The 17494-nt window shown below is 32.8% G+C and overlaps 1 protein-coding gene across 2 annotated transcripts in view; it reads left to right on the forward strand.

The window, feature by feature from the left end:
• The window catches only part of LOC120432606 (RNA-binding protein Musashi homolog Rbp6), a 1179690-nt gene that overhangs the window by 141869 nt on the left and 1020327 nt on the right, over nucleotides 1-17494 (forward strand). For both annotated transcript variants that reach the window (XM_052709473.1, XM_052709474.1), the window contains exon 2: nucleotides 12317-12357. In XM_052709473.1, the coding sequence (XP_052565433.1) occupies nucleotides 12317-12357 (41 nt within the window). The remainder of the gene's footprint in view (nucleotides 1-12316; nucleotides 12358-17494) is intronic.

The raw sequence follows: 17494 nt of genomic DNA on the forward strand, positions 1-17494 counted from the left end.
CAAAAGCAAAAGCAAAAGCAAAAGCAAAAGCAAAAGCAAAAGCAAAAGCAAAAGCAAAAGCAAAAGCAAAAGCAAAAGCAAAAGCAAAAGCAAAAGCAAAAGCAAAAGCAAAAGCAAAAGCAAAAGCAAAAGCAAAAGCAAAAGCAAAAGCAAAAGCAAAAGCAAAAGCAAAAGCAAAAGCAAAAGCAAAAGCAAAAGCAAAAGCAAAAGCAAAAGCAAAAGCAAAAGCAAAAGCAAAAGCAAAAGCAAAAGCAAAAGCAAAAGCAAAAGCAAAAGCAAAAGCAAAAGCAAAAGCAAAAGCAAAAGCAAAAGCAAAAGCAAAAGCAAAAGCAAAAGCAAAAGCAAAAGCAAAAGCAAAAGCAAAAGCAAAAGCAAAAGCAAAAGCAAAAGCAAAAGCAAAAGCAAAAGCAAAAGCAAAAACAGCAAAAACATCAAAAACATCAAAAACATCAAAAACATCAAAAACAGCAAAAACAGCAAAAACAGCAACAACCAGCAACAAACAGCAACAAACAGCAACAAACAGCAACAAACAGCAACAAACAGCAACAAACAGCAACAAACAGCAACAAACAGCAACAAACAGCAACAAACAGCAACAAACAGCAACAAACGGCAACAAACAGCAAAAACAGCAAAATTAGCAAAAACACCAAAATCTTCAATTCCATCGAAAATAAAAATTTAATTTGAATATGAAATGAATATGAAATGAATATGAAATGAATATGAAATGAATATGAAATGAATATGAAATGAATATGAAATGAATATGAAATGAATATGAAATGAATATGAAATGAATATGAAATGAATATGAAATGAATATGAAATGAATATGAAATGAATATGAAATGAATATGAAATGAATATGAAATGAATATGAAATGAATATGAAATGAATATGAAATGAATATGAAATGAATATGAAATGAATATGAAATGAATATGAAATGAATATGAAATGAATATGAAATGAATATGAAATGAATATGAAATGAATATGAAATGAATATGAAATGAATATGAAATGAATATGAAATGAATATGAAATGAATATGAAATGAATATGAAATGAATATGAAATGAATATGAAATGAATATGAAATGAATATGTAATGAATATGAAATGAATATGAAATGAATATGAAATGAATATGAAATGAATATGAAATGAATATGAAATGAATATGAAATGAATATGAAATGAATATGAAATGAATATGAAATGAATATGAAATGAATATGAAATGAATATGAAATGAATATGAAATGAATATGAAATGAATATGAAATGAATATGAAATGAATATGAAATGAATATGAAATGAATATGAAATAATTAATTTTTTAATGGCAACCAGAAAATGGCTGCAACTTTTTTTTAAGTCAAATAAGATTAGTTGTTTTTTCCAGGTAGAGATCTTGTGATGCTTCAGATCTAATAAATCTGTTTTTTTCTGACCAGATCATTAGAATTCCAGTTTCAAAGAACTTTTACTCCCAAAACATTCCCGCCGCAATGAACGGTTTGTTTATTTTGATTGGTGGCCGCCAAAGCAAAACAAAGTTTCGGTTTTCTCAATTTTTACCTACTATTTTGTTCTTAAAGCCGACACTCCCTCGCGCCGATCTGTTTATGTTCTCACCGGAGAGTACCCAACCGTCCATCGACGTCAGCAGTGCATAAAAACACACTGTCGGAGATCGCCGACCGGAGATACCCTCCCCGGAACCCCGCCGAACCCCGGGGGGATTATTCCAATTTTCGGAGAACAACTCTTTCCTCAATGCACTCCTTGATACTGCGCGACGTCCCCGGCCATTGACGCGCGAGCGTACTCACACTGGGACACACGCGCTTGAAATTAAGGCCTCCAAACCAACGTCGTCGTTGTTGCAATCCGACCGTATCGGACCGTGCTGTGTCCTAGGTCATGGATTTGTGTTCGTGGAGCAGGAGAGGGAGGTTGAGGAGTAGGACGCCCGTGACTCGCATTTTCCACCTCGACGACCTCGGCCTGTGCCAAGTTCAAGACTCCGGGAGGAAGTGCTCGTCGCCGCCGTCGAAGACGGAGAGTGTTTCATTCTTAAACATAATCAAGTAATTATGTGCAATTTTGTATGGCGCGCGGGAATTTGCATATTTACTTTGCTGGGAAGAGCGTTTGGACTTGGTTTGGACGGCTGATGGGTGAGCTCTTATTCCCCGGGACGCGGCGTAGATCGGTTTCGTGCAAATCGTAGCTCAACGTTGATTTATGGGGAGTTGATACGTTGAAGATGTCTAAGTGGTTGTTTTTTTTGCTCAGAATAAATTTAGAACTGTTCTAACTTTTCATTTTTGATTGAAGAAAGACGAGATTTAAAAAAAAATGCAAAAATAATCCAAATATGTTAAAAAATTGCTGCTTACTCCAACTGTTTCTACATTTCGTTCAACTTCTCGACGTCAATCCAAAAAGTAGAACAAATTCTAATGCAGCTTTAATAAGCATTGTCAGCACTCACAACAAGAAGGTCCCTTGTGAGGAACATCCAAAAACAGAGCAGTGACACACGGGTTGAACCAGTTCGGCTAGGTTCATGTGGATGTCTGTCTTGGCTTGCTAAAACCTTTTGGCCTGACATATTTCAGCAACTTCTTCCCCAAAACCCCTCACTCATCCCCTCTCAGGGGAGTTTGAGGCTTGAACTCACAGCATTTTTCTGCCTGCCTAATGTCAACGTTTCCGTTTGCTGCCAGTTTGCTTTTTCTCTGCTACTGCTACCATGCCACTCTTCCGTCAGTCAGCCTATGTCTGACCCCCCCTCCACCCCTGAGGAGGTAAATAGCGATACACATTCCCCCCCCCCCTTAAAAACATTGCTAAACGACGGTCGTCGCCGCTGCCTTATGTGCAGTGAAGTTGCATTTTCCTTGTGCGACTTTTGCCTGCAGTTTTCCCCGAAGAGTTCTCTGGCTTGGAAAAGTGACGGGCCCCACAACAGAAGGGGGTAAACGTGGGGCTGATGCTGACATTTTTTTTTTGTTGTTGCTAAAATATGTGAGCCTTCACCTTCGGAAGTGGTCGCGGGGTTTGTGGGGAGCGGGGGGAATTGTGGAAATGAGAAGGAAAACCGTATGGAAAGGAAGCGCAAAGTTAAGAAGTTAAAACGGGATGAAAAATAAACTGATGATTTGCACGGAGAGAAAAGGTTTCATTAAAACTCACAAAAATGTATGTACATAAATGTATATTCTCCACGAAAACAGCATGATTCGAAAAATCGGGTTCAAAAGTTTTTTGGGGGTTCCTTAGCCAAAATAATTAGTCTCGTAATTTTTGGTTTGGCCATTAGGGTGACCCACGCCGTGTTAGGGTGGTCCGAATAATGATTTTTTTGTCGATTTTCGCAAAAAACACATTTTTCAAAAAATCATAACTCCGCGCCATTTCAACCAATTTTAGCTGTTTTGGACGCAAATGAAAGATGGTCTTTTAAGGAAAAAAAGTTAAAAGTTTCAAAAATCTAGTCTTATACCTTAAAAGGTCGTATGAAAACTTGAAATGCGGTTTCTTTTCAAATCATGCTGTTGTCGTGAGGAATTGCTGTATAGAAAAAATTGAAATATTTTTTTTCTATATTCAGAAATATTGGTATTGGCTACATTGGCTATGAAAACTCATCCAAACTTAAAAAAATTAAAGTGTTTTGGAATCGGGAAGTTGTCATCTATCCATTGCAAAATAAAAGAGAATTTTCATAAAAATACCTACTATTCCTGTATTTTGAAAATTCAATGTTTCTCGAAAAATACTCAAAATTATTGTTTTTGGAATATGGAAGTCAATTGATCCAGATTTTTTCATACATTTCATGAATTAAAACAAACATTTATACAAATACTAAAAAATTTTACAAAATTAGGTATTTTCAAAAAATACCACAAATTTAAGAATTTTACAATACACATAAATTTCGAAATAATAACACATTTTTTTTAAATACTCAAAATTTTCACAAAAATACGTATTTTCGAAAAAAAAGTAACTATAAATTTCAATTTTTAACAATATGGACATCAAATGATCAGAAATTTTTATACATTTCGATAGTCAAAATATTTATTGAGTAATACTAAGGCTTCTCACAAAACTTCGTATTTTCGGAAAAAAATACTGAAAAATTTAGATATTTACAATATGGGTATCAAATTTTCGAAAGTAGTTATAACACACATTTTTGAAAATAGGAAAAATTTCAGCAAAACTACGTTTTTTCGAAAAAAAATCTATTTTTTTTGTTTTTTAAATTATGAGTATCAAATGATTGGGATTTTCAAAACATTTCGAAAGTAATAACACTTTTTCTAAATAGTAAAAAATTACACCAAACTACGTAAAGTCTAGTCTCCATTATCCGAAGGTTCGAATAATCGAATCAGTAACAAAAAAAATTATATTTTTTTATTTTCTTACTTTAACATTAAATTTGAGTTCTGTGACCCCATTTTAGTTAAATTTGGATAGTTGTTTGCCTATTAAATTCAAAAATGCATTTTTCCAATATTTTATCACCGCCATTTTTGCCACCATCTTGAATTTTTAATTTCTGAATACCTTTAGAGTAGTTCAGTCTACAGTCCAGACTCGATTATCCGAAGACCTCGGAAAAATTTCACTTCGGATAATCGAGTCTGGACTGTATTTTTAATAAAAAAAATATTTTTTTTAATTTTGGTTTCAAATGATCGGGATTATTTCATTTATTTCAAAAGCAATAACACAAACTTTTGGAATCATTCTAAATTTTCACAAAACTACGTATTTAAAAAAATACAGAAAAATCAGTTTTTATTTGATTTGAAATTATTTGATAACCATTTTATAAAAACTGAAATTTTGAGTATTTTTTCAAAAGTACTTAGTTTTGTGAAAATTTAGAGAATTTTCAAAAAAAACTATTGAAATGTTTGAAAAATTTCTACCCATTTTGAAAAAATGCATTTTTTTTTTCAAAATTACGTAGTTTTGTGAAAATGTTGAGCATTTCACAAAAAAAAATTATTACTATTGAAATATTTGAAAAATATTCCAATTATTTTTAACCCATTTTGAAAAAAAATGAATTTTTCAAAAAGACATAGTTTTGTGGAAATGTTGAGTTTCGCAAAAAAAAATTATTACCCAAATTGTAAAATAAAGAAATTTTGCAATGCATTTTCAGAATAAAGGAAAAATACGTATTTTGTGAAAATTTTCATGAAAGACCGTTGCAAATATTTTTTGAAGTTTATGTAATAGAGGGCGACATAAATAGTAAAAAAAAATCAGCTTAAATTATATACACCTGCCTAAACATTATTTATTTTTCCACTCAAAAAGAATGAAAACAGACGAAATCATGAAAAATCGTTTTAAAAAGTCAAAAATAACGAAAAAAATAATGAACTTAACAAAAAAACTTTCAGTAATCCCAAATATCTTTGAATTGAAGCAATAATAAGAATTCCATATCTTACGTTGAAAATAATAAAAATGTAATTCTTTGACTGAAAATTTATTCAAAGAAGGAGAATCGAAGAAAAAAATTGGGAAGGAAGAATGAGGACCTGATTGAAGAAAAATGTAAAATTGTAATGGCCTATTACAAACAATCTTATTTTATCATAATCAAAAGAATAAAAATGGTTGAAAAGTCAGGTATCAGTTATGTTTTCCTTCCATAATATTTGAACAGCATTAGAAGTGGTATCTTACTGTTTTAAAATTAGATTTTAATTTTTGTATTTATTTATAATTCCTGACGATACCTTTTTGTTCAAATTGTTTGAAAAATAGGATATTTACTAGGATGTAACAAAAATGACTTTTTGGCGGGCATTCAGGGGTTTGTTCCGGTGGGCATACTGAGCCCAAATCCCAAATATGAGCTCGATTGGACGTAACAGGAGCTGGCGCTCCGCCCTTCAATTTAAAATGGGATTTAACCCGTAAAAATGATTTTTTTCAAAAATGAAAATTTTTGAGGCATTTTGGCCATTGAAGCGTTTACTAAAAACATCAATGGCATGTAGGCCAGATCCTTGCGCATCTTTTGGTATATATAACATTGAAGTTTGGAGCACCCTGGAGCTCGGTACAGACCTTCAAAGTTTGGAATTTTTTCGAAAAACCGGCCCCGGCAAAAAAGATATGCATCGCGTCTCGCGACGCCCGAGACGCCATTTGATTTTGCTGGGACCGATTTTTAGAAAAAAATGCCAAACTTTGAAGGTCTGTACCGAGCTCCAGGGTGCTCCAAACTTCAATGTTATATATACCAAAAGATGCGCAAGGATCTGGCCTACATGCCAGTGATGTTTTTGGTAAACGATTCAATGGCCAAAATGCCTAAAAAATTATCATTTTTGAAAAAAATCTTTTTTTACGGGTTAAATCCCATTTAAAATTGAAGGGCGGAGCGCCAGCTCCTGTTACGTCCAATCGAGCTCATATTTGGGATTTGGGCTCAGTATGCCCACCGGAACAAACCCCTGAATGCCCGCCAAAAAGTAATTTTTGTTACACTCTAATATTTACCTTCGACATACAAATATTTTTTCGTTTAAAATGGTTTAAAATGTTCGTTGTTGAATAATTTTGATATGGTTATCATTTTTAATGTAATCGGATACATTTCCAACTCTCAAATCAAATCAATTTGGAAATTGACTACAAACTTGTTATTTTTTTGCCTACATGTGATGTGTACAGTTTACAACAAAAAACATGGTATTTTGAATCTAGGAATGGTTACACCAGAATCAACTGTGTTTTATTTTAAAGAAATGTGTAAAATTATATTTTTTATGTGTAATTGATCTTTTCCAACCTAAGATGAGTGGTGATGTTTCTTTATCAAATTTTAAATTTTTAATCTCATCGTCATAAAAATCAAAAGAATTAAAAACATAAATAAAAAAACACTTTTGCAAAAATCCCACTGTGCCAACTTTTTCGAACTCTGCCATGACTCGACGAATAATCTTCGCTTTTTCATTCGGCGATGTCAACTTCGTCATCATCGTCTTCTTTCGTCAGCCCCTGTCTCTCCTGTGTTCGTCCCGGAGGTGATGAATGGATTGGTTTTGTTTTATTTTTCTTCTTTCTAAAGAGACTATTTTAAGAACCGTAACACAATGCGGAGCAGCAAGTCCACGGGGTTGACGACAGTGATCCCGCGTCCACGTCAACACGCGCGCAAGGTTGACAAATGATGAAGTTTCGTTTCGGGACGGTGCATGTTCCGGTTAATCCGGCAGAACGCGTATTCGAGAAGATTACACGAGCATGCTCTACTACGTTCAAGTGATTACGGGAGATTCTGTTGGACAACTTGTTGCTAATTGCAGCATCAGCAACATCAAACGAGGAAACATTTCCAAACAACAAACTTCGCGGAAGAAACATGGAATGTGCGCGCAAACATCTGTCCGTCAGACTCCAGTGAGTTTCGTGAGGGGACAACCGTGGGAGGAGGGGGGAGGGGTTGGGGGTCTACATATGTTTCCAACGTTTTTATAACCTGCTGCTTGTGCTGCCGAGCTTCCTGTTGTTTCGTCGTGAAACCAAGTTCAGCTGCGAAGAAGACGTGTGAGAAGTCAATCTTCATAACGATAATGTGGGCTGCCCCCCCTCTCATTTAGTATGTGTGAGAACAACCATGAATGTCAAAATAAATCCAGCGTTAATTGCCAGCACGAGCTGAGGAATTTGTTTTTTTCTCACTCGTTTGTGTTTTATGCCTCACGAAGCACGACCAACAGTTTGTCACAATAATGAAGTCGTTTAAAAATAAATAAATTTAATATTTTGGAAGCACGTGGGTCGTTGAGGGATAATAAATGTCATCACTGGCTCAAAAATCACAGTTTCTTTAGAGATCGCCGTCATTTACGTACTTCCCCCAGATGAAAAGGATGAAAAAAACAGTGAACTTAAATTTACCTGCTTATCTCAACTTATCACACCTGCGTTTTTGTTCCAAACTGGGCTAGTGTAGCAGTGTTGCCAGTGCTGCCACGCGCTCCAAAAAGGTGGCCACGGTACTCGAGTCGAGTGTCGGAGCGTAAAAATGTACTTTTTTGCTGTTTTGCTCCGGGTGGATCTCCCTGGGTCGAGAGTTGGCACAGTTAGGGATGCTGGGAGTTGAATCAGATATTTAGCTTGCAAATGCAAAGCGTCAAGAATTTTCGGGTTTGGTAGAGCCTTAATGGAAATAACTAGATAATTTGATGCATTTGAATGAAATTTAATTTCTTTTTGAGTATTGATTTTCAATTTGGTTATTTATATTCTTCCCATAAAATTTTATTAGGGGTTTAAGAATGGTCAAAGGATGATTTTTAAATTTTAATCAAATTTGTTTTTTTCTATGTAACTTTTGAAATAAAAGGCCCTACTCACCAAAAATCGGATTTTCCAAAATTTACACTACATCAAAATATAATATTTCCTTTGATTCTTAAAAACATATTTTGATTTGTGAACCTGTGCATAATTGAAATTTTGGCTATTATACCAAATCAAATATTTCGAGAAAAACTCGTAAAAATGTCGCCAAATCGTCGCGTGTGTGCTACTTGTAAAAAGATAGGACGTGTCACAAGATATCACATAAATCTGATTAAACTATATTCTGGTTAACATTAGAAAAATCTAGCATTCCCAGACTTATCTGACAATTTAGCAACTCTGTATACGGACATTAATCGACGCAAAATTTCGTAAGGATTTTTAACTAAAACATACTGTGTAAAAGTGGAATAGTTAAATTTTCACAAATTTCCGTGTTTTTAAAAGCCATATTCGTATTGACGGGCACCGATTTTAATGAAAATTTCAGCGTTTGTTGATCTACACAAAATATGAACTCATCCCAAATATGAGCCATTTACGATGAAGAAAAGTGATATAAAACACCCATTCAAAATTTTGTGAAAATGTTCCAAATAAATAGTCCAATTTGTTTAGATGGTCATAACTCAAGTTTGGCAATACGTAAACCTGCTCGCTTGGTTTTATTTGAAAGACCATTACATGCACTACAACTTCGAATTATAATCACATCTATCGGATTCCTTAATTTTCAATGCTTTCCGCAAGAATATATTTTTTTTAAATGCCTAGTAAGTTTCAAAGTAAGAAAACTCAAATTTTCCACAAAATACCGTATTATGGTTTCGAAGGTACTAAAATTTTCATTATTTTTTATATGGGTATCAAACGAAGCGAAATGTTGTTTGCTTTTCACCTCATTAGCGTTTTTTGCAAAATTTTCACAAATACCTTATTTTTCGAAAATACTCAAATTTTCAAAATTTGCAATTTGGATATCAAACATAGGAAATTTTGTTTGCTTTTTCACCTTTTAAATTTTTTTTGAAAATACAATTTTTTTTTTCATAAAAACCGTATTGTTTCGAAAATACTCAAATTTCACAATTTGCAATATAGGTATCAGACGAAGCGAAATTTGATATGTATTTTTAACTTTTTGAGTCTTTTTTAGAAAATACTATTTTTTTACGAAATACCTTTTTTTCGAAAGTACTTAAATTTCCTTATTTTGAATTTTTCACTCTTTTATAGGTATTTATTTTGGAAAATGTAAAAAAAATCACATAATACCTAAATTTTCTCAAAATACCGTATTTTTCGAAAATATTCAAATCTTAAATTTGCAAAGAGGGCACTAAACGAAGCAAAATTATGTATGCATTTCACTTTATTAGAGTTTTATTATTTTGAAAACTGAAATTTGCACAAAATATCGTATTTTTCGAAAATACTCAAATTCTCATATTTTGCATTATGGATATCAAATGAAGCAAAATTGTGTATGCTTTTTCACCTTTTAAAAGTTTATTTGTGGAAAATACCATTTTTTTTCATAAAAAATCGTATTGTTTCGAAATTTGTTATGTATTTTGAAATTATTGGAATATTTTTTGGAAAATACTAATTTTTTTTACAAAATATCTTTTTTCTTATGTACTTAAATTTCCATATTTTGAATTTATCACTCTTTTATTGTTTTTTTTTTGGAAAATGCAAAAAAATAATATAATACTAAAATTTTTACAAAATATCATATCTTTCAAAAATACTTAAATTTTCAAAAAATTGTGAGAATTTTAATAAAGTGAAAACGCATTCAACATTTAGCTTTGAAACTTATATTGTAAATTTTGAAAATTTGAGTATTTTCGAAAAAATACGGTATTGTTTTTTTTAGTATTTTTCAAAATAAACTATTAAAAAGTGAAAATTTTTGTTTCGTTAAATATCGTTTATATTGTAAATTATGAAAATTTTAGTACGAAAAAAAAAATGCTTTGGGAAAGCCTTGGAAATATAACATGATATGATTGAATTTAGTCGATTTTAGAAAGATTTTAAAAATGAGATATCGTATAAAATCAGCGATAAGACTACGTCGATAGAATAATTGATAACTATTATCGTTGTCGTTAGACGATAACGTTATCTAGGTTAATTTTATCGATTAAAAACCTTTAAATTTTCATAAACTCTTATGATTTTTGTCATCAATACTAAGGCTGTTGCCAATATGTTTTTTTTGAAATTGATGTTCCTCGACTTTGACCATTGTCAAGAGGTGGGGAAGAGGAGCAAAATATAAAAAAAATGAAATCATTTGGGTCGACAAAAAACATATGTTTGCAACGGCTTTAGTGTTAATACCGAAATTTTCACAAAATATCGTATCTTTTTAGAAAACTTTATGCAAAACAATGTTTATTGTAAATGCTAAAATTTTCTCAAAATACCGTATTTTTTTGAATATTCTCATTTTTGTGGTTTGCAATATGGGGTTCAAACAACGCCTATGTTTTTATGTAAAATACTTAAATATTCCCTAGATACATTTTTTTTATTACTCAAATTTTAATGTTTGTGATATGGGTATCAAATGCTGCTAAATTTCGTAAAGATTTTCACTATTTTAAATTTTTTTTTGAAAATATGCGTAATAAAATGAAAAAAAATGATTTAATTATAATCAATTTATTATGCTGCATCCTTAAATACAAAATCTGAAAATTATGAAAATTTGAGTATTTAAAAAAAATACGGTAATTTGTGCCTCAAATATTCTACTATTTTGATAACGATAGATTTATCGTCAACAACCTTGATAGATTTCCCACACGTTTTGGTTCGAAAGTGATCATTCCTACTTTCAAAAATCCTCAGTCAGCAGCAGCACCAACAGTGACACCTTCGCTCTCTCGGTTCCCCTCTAATGACATCGTTCGCGCCTGAAGTCCTCGACAGCTCGCGCCCCGTTGGACTCTTCAGCGTCCGTTTTTTTTTTGTTCCCACCTCCCAGGGTTGACTTAACTCTCGGAAACGGTCTGGACGGACACTCTGACAGTGTCACTGCCTGACTGCCTCGTCATTTATAATATGCACACGTTTCAGCGATACATAACATGATCGTTTATAATTCATAAATGAAATTGTACACACACAGAGTAGAGTTGCACCTTCTTCCTGGACCTGGACCTGGCTGCATGGTGTTGCAGATCTACTACGGGGAGAAATCGCGACGGTGTCACTCCGTTCTGTTTGCAGTGACGGACGGCGCCAAATGGAGGTTGGGAAACAGAAAAAGAGTCGTCTTGTAGACTGAGCTGTCATAAGTGTTTTTTTTAACTACGACTGAAAAGATTGAAATAGAGCAATTGTCTTCAGCATAGTTTTGGAAGATTTCACAAAAATGGCAAAAATCTTAATGATGAACCACCCTAGCGTTGCTGTTGTGGACGCTGTCCTTGCACTCCATCCAGACAGAACCGCTCTCCGCGTAGAACCGGCAAAGGATTTAGGAGACAGCTGTGTTTACTTCGGCAGCGGCGGCTGCCGGCAGTGTTTGGAATACATTAAACCGCCGTGGCAAGTGAAGCCAAGTGCGAGTGTGTTTATGAATAGCTCTCTGAACCTAACCTTGCGCGTCCGGAGATTCTACCTCCACCCACCACCCACACCCCCACGGAGATTGTGAGTGTCTCTCTACTTTTTTAATGAATTTTTATTGAAAAGAAGACCGTCGTCTGCGGCGGACTAGTCTCATGGAAATGCATATTCATGAGAGAGTACAGACTCATCACCGCCGCCGTTGACACACACTACGCGTAATTAGACCGACTTCTAGTCCCGGGGAAGTCTGTTCGCTACCTTTTCCATTTTGAGTGGTCTTTACGCGCCCGAGATGTCAGCAAATTTTAATCGATTTTTTCCACTTTTCTTATTTTCCATTCCAGAAAAATGTTCATCGGAGGACTCAGTTGGCAGACAAGTCCAGGTAGGTCACCCCACCAACCTCCGATTAAGCAGCGAAAAAGTGTCAACCAGATTTGGCCCCGCCGGGGCTAATTGAAGGATTATACCGTCGTCGCGAGGGGAAATTAGCTCCTCTCTAGAGGGACGGAAAATTTGTCGGTCGACAAATTGTTGTAAGCAAATTTAAATTAGTGTGGTTGCACCACAGCCCACTCCCTGTCGGAGTTTCCTCCGCGAAGCTAGAAGGAAAAGCACACCTGAGAGAGAAGTGGGGTTATGGTGGCCACGAAAATTAACTTGTATCTTGTAGGGTGGTCGTCGTCGTCGTTTTAAAGAAGTAGAAGCAGAGGGAGCCTTACTCGCGGGATTATAGGCGAATAAACTAGAAGTAAGAGACAGTTTTATTGGGCCGTTTGCTTGGTTTTAAGGCCGATGGCCTCGTAAATAAGTCGGGGAATTGTGTTAGGCCAGTAATAGTGGAGTGGTTTTATTGCTTTGGGTCATTAAAGTGGATTTGAAATTTCTATTTGTTTGGTATTATTGAGTCTCATTTTTAATAAGCAAATGTTTTATTTTGAAGATTTGTCGAATTACTAATAAAGGAATTTATTATTTTTTATTCCTTGTTTTTAAAGCCACACAGTAAGCTTTAATGTTAAGGAACCTTTTTTGAAATAAATACCAGAGGAAATATATCGATTTTCCGCATTTTAAGCTCGAAAAGTTCTAAAAAAAAGTTGAAAGCTAAATTTCGTTTAAGCTAATTATTGCTTTAAAACAGTCGAAAATAAAATTGAAGGCTGTAATGCAATGCTATAGTGTTGAAAAACCAAAAAAATAGATTGCGTTAAGCACCGATTCATTTCCACTAAATAAATTAAATCATATTTAAAAAGAATTTTTAACCGACTGTTTAAGAAATTCAAAAGCCAATGTTTTATTTTTTTGTTTTATTGCAAGTTTTAACGCCTATTTTCATCAAATTCATGTTTTTTATGTAAAATACTAAAATCTACAGTTTTTTTTTAAATGGTCTTATAAGCTTTTGTCTTTCATAAGTTTCTTTTAACTTTAAAAAAATACTCTATAAATGTTCCCTAAATACATTTTTTTGTTGCTCAAATTTGAATGTTTGTGATATGGGTATCAAATGCTGATAAATTTCGTAAAAAATTTCGCTATTTTACATTTTTTACAAACTATTGTTTTTTTTTGTTTTTTGAAAGGGTATTTAAAAACTATTGTTTTATTACTTAAAACTAAATGTTTTATTTTTTAAAGTTTTATTGTAGGTTTAAAAAATAAATAAAAAAAAACAGACAGGATTGAAATAAAAAAAAACTAATTGCTAAATTATATGTTTTTAATTGGTAAAACTTGTTAAATCGATTTAAAAAATTCAGTATAAATCGTTAAACGAAGATTTATAAACTTTTAAGCAAACTCGCTATTCTAAATGTTTTTGGAAATTTTTAATTTTGAGGCTACAGATTGCGAAAAAAGGAAAACAAAATATTTTCATGAATTCATTACTTTTTTCAAATTTGTAAAAGGAACAAAACTGTTAAAACTTTAAAAAAAATCGATTTCGTCTTTGCAATTAAATTCTGAATATTTTCCATAACAAGTTTTTATGTAAATGAATTTTGTTTCAAATAATTTCAAATTTTCGGAATTTGCAATATGGGTATCTGACGACACGAAGCTTTGAATAAATTTTTAATGTTTTATTTTTTCAGTGATAAATGGAAAAATATCTCGGAGAAAAAAAAATATTTTGAATAATATAACAATAATTCTAGATTACTTTTTCAAAACTACCAATGCGCCATGGGTTTCCTTTGTACATGGGACCTTTTAAAAAAGTAAGCTAGAATTAACATCTACACAACATTTTGCGTCATTTTCACCATATTGCAAATTTAGAAAAAAAATATTTTAATAATTTAAATCTTTAAAAATTTCAAAAACAGTTAAGCACGGTTAAGCACGGACAAGTGCTTAAATGCATCACACTTTTGGGATTGGGGCTATATGGCAGACATTGGTTATAATTCAATGAAAAATTATCCAAACTTCCAAAATGAGGTCAGCTATCCATTGCAACTATAATTACATGAAAATTTTCACAAAAAATTGTATTTTTCCTATATTTTGGAAATGCATGTTTCTCGAAAAAATATTCAAAAATATTGTTATATATTGTTAATATACAATATGGGTGTCAAAAGATCGGGATTTTTTCATTAATTTCAAAAGGTTTAATCATTTTTTTGAAAATACAAAAATATCATAAAACGGCGAATTTTCGAAAAAAAACTAAAAAATAAAGTTTTTTGCAATATGTTGATACCCATATCGGGATTTTTTCATACATTTCGAATGTTGTATCACATATTTTTGAAAGTAGTCAAAAATTTCACAAGACTACGATTTTTGGCAAAACATAAAAACACTGTTTTTTTTTACAATATGATATTAAATGATCGGAATTATTTCAAGCATTCCAAAAGCAATAGTTATTTTTGGGAAATACTCAAAATATTTCACAAAAAGTCGTTTTTTTTTGGATAAATACTTAAAATTTTTGTTTTTTACAATATACAGTCCAGACTCGATTATCCGAAGTTTCGATTATCTGGAGGTTTGTATGGCACTTTGGGTAATCGAATCATGACCAAAAACATTTTTTTTTCATGTTTTATTTTTTTAACTTTTAACATTAATTCGAGTTCTGTGACAAGTTTTTGATTGCCTTTTAAGTCAAAAATGTTTTTTTTTTCAATATTTCAGCCCGGCCATTTTGGCCGGCATCTTGGATTCTAAATCATTTTAGAGTAGTTTATGGATCATGCTTAAGCTCGACAATCAAAAGTTGGGCAACGAAAAAAATATTTTTTTCGTGATTCAATTATCCGAAGTGAAATTTTTCCGAGGCCTTCGGATAATCGAGTCTGGACTGTATATACCAATATTACTAACATAACATGATTGGGGTTTTTCCATACATTTTGAAAGTAATAACACATATTTTACATTCACAAAACTACGTTTTTTCGAAAAAAAAACATTTTTTTTAGTTTTTTGCAATATGGGTTTCAAATGATTGGGATTGTTTCATACATTTCGATATTAATAACTTTTATGAAACACCCAAACTTTTCACAAAACTACGTATTTTAGAATAGATACTCAAAATTACCGTTTTTTATTATTTGGATACTAAATGATAGGGATTTTTTTAATGCAATTGAATGTAATAACACTTTTTTTATTATTAAAAATGTTTACAAAATTACGTATTTTCGAAAAAATACACATTTAAAATTTGGGTATCAAATGTTTCGAAATTAATTATGCATTTATATAGCAATGATATTTTATTTTATTCTAAAAAATTTCACAAAACTTGGTCTGTTCTAGAAAATACCTATTTTTTCCGATTTTCTATGTGATAGAAATTAATTTAACCCATTTTTTTTAATGCGAGAACGTTGCTTCTAATATGAATTGTTTTTCTTTAATTTCAGATTTGTTAAAAAAGTAAGAGCATTCTCATATAAAAGTAGAATTTCTGCAAAAACATTTACTTAAGCCTCTAATAAAAGCTTTAAAAGAAAGTCTGACACAAAATATTTTCATGGAAATATATATCATACATACATCTATATCGTCAAAAATGTCAGAAGTTAGTATGAGCACACATTTAAACTTTTTATAAATCTGTTTGCAGGGCAATAAAATATACATTTTCATCTATTACTATAACTTATCTTTACCAAAATTAAGCTATTTGAAATTTGCAGTTTAAATAAACGGGTGCCACGATATCTCAACACTGCATTGACCAAATCGGCTCAAAATTTTGGTGAATACTCGTTAAACCGGTTCTGTATGCATGATGAAGGCCAATTTAAAAAAAAAAATAAAAAAAGATAAAAAAAATAATGTTTTCTTTAAATATACAATATTGTCAGTTTTTAATTATTGTATTAAATAAAAATTCAAAATCCATCCCATCTCGAGATATCGTGGCACCCGTAAATCAATTCGGTGTTTAGAGAAAAACGTTCACGAAGTTCAGGAGTGATTGAAAATCACCTTTTCAGTGGATTTAGTGAATTTTCTGTAAAATGTAAATTTGTGATTTTCTACATGTATTTAACTCCTTAAGTATTATTAGTTCGAAATATTGAAATTATCTCCAGATGTTAATTCTTGTTTAAAAAAATCGCTTAAAGAACAATGCTTTGATTAAATTAATTTATTCCCTAAAAATATGATTTGGGTTTTTTTTAAGGAAAGCATATAAAAAATAGAAAAAATAAAATAGACCAAGTCTTACTAAGTACTTCATAAATGTCATAAATGTTTCATCACCTGTCCACAGCCGCTTCCCGTGGTCACCTCGCTCAATCGTTCAGCATAGCTGCACTGAATGGAGCTACGTACACACAAGATGACTCGTCAGATCTTAACCCATCAGAATCCCGGCGTGTGATCCTTTGATCAGCTCATCCCAGCTCCTCAGCTCCGACGGTCCGATTTCAATGTAGATTAACCTTTTCAAAAGCAGCGCTCCTTTTCCCTTTTGCCGGAACTCCCACATGGAGCAAAAGAGCTCGCAATATAGAAATAAAGAAAAACAAATCTCGCCAAGATAAGCACAACATGAATGTCTAATGACACGACGATGAAAAGGGGCTGCCCACCTTCCCGGAAGAAACCCGTGTTGACACCCCCCGGTATCGAGATGCCACCGAGTTGAGTTGGGAGACCCCTTTTGTGGAAGATTTTAATTTGAACCTGCACCCCGGCTTCAGCACCCCCGGCAGGTTCGTGCGGCGTAGAGTAATGGGCTGTCTCCGGGTTCTCCCGTTTTGTCTTGTCTCTAGGCTTCCGTGTAGGCCTCTGGTTGGTGGTGCAAAACTGCAGCTTGTGTACGACATGGTGTTCTTTCGGGGCTTAGAAGTTGAGGATGGGAAATTTATCATTTACATTTATGTCAGATACGTTCATTCAGGGACAGCAGTTTGGCCTCGTTTCTTGGTTTTCCATGAAGACTTGTGGAAGGTGGAGTCATGAGTTACACCCATGGAACGGGTGTCAACAACGGAAAAAGGAATAGTCAAATGGTTCTGCAATGATAAATGGTAATT

Source organism: Culex pipiens, chromosome 3 (assembly GCF_016801865.2).
Source record: "Culex pipiens pallens isolate TS chromosome 3, TS_CPP_V2, whole genome shotgun sequence".
In the NCBI taxonomy this organism is placed as follows: domain Eukaryota; kingdom Metazoa; phylum Arthropoda; class Insecta; order Diptera; family Culicidae; genus Culex; species Culex pipiens.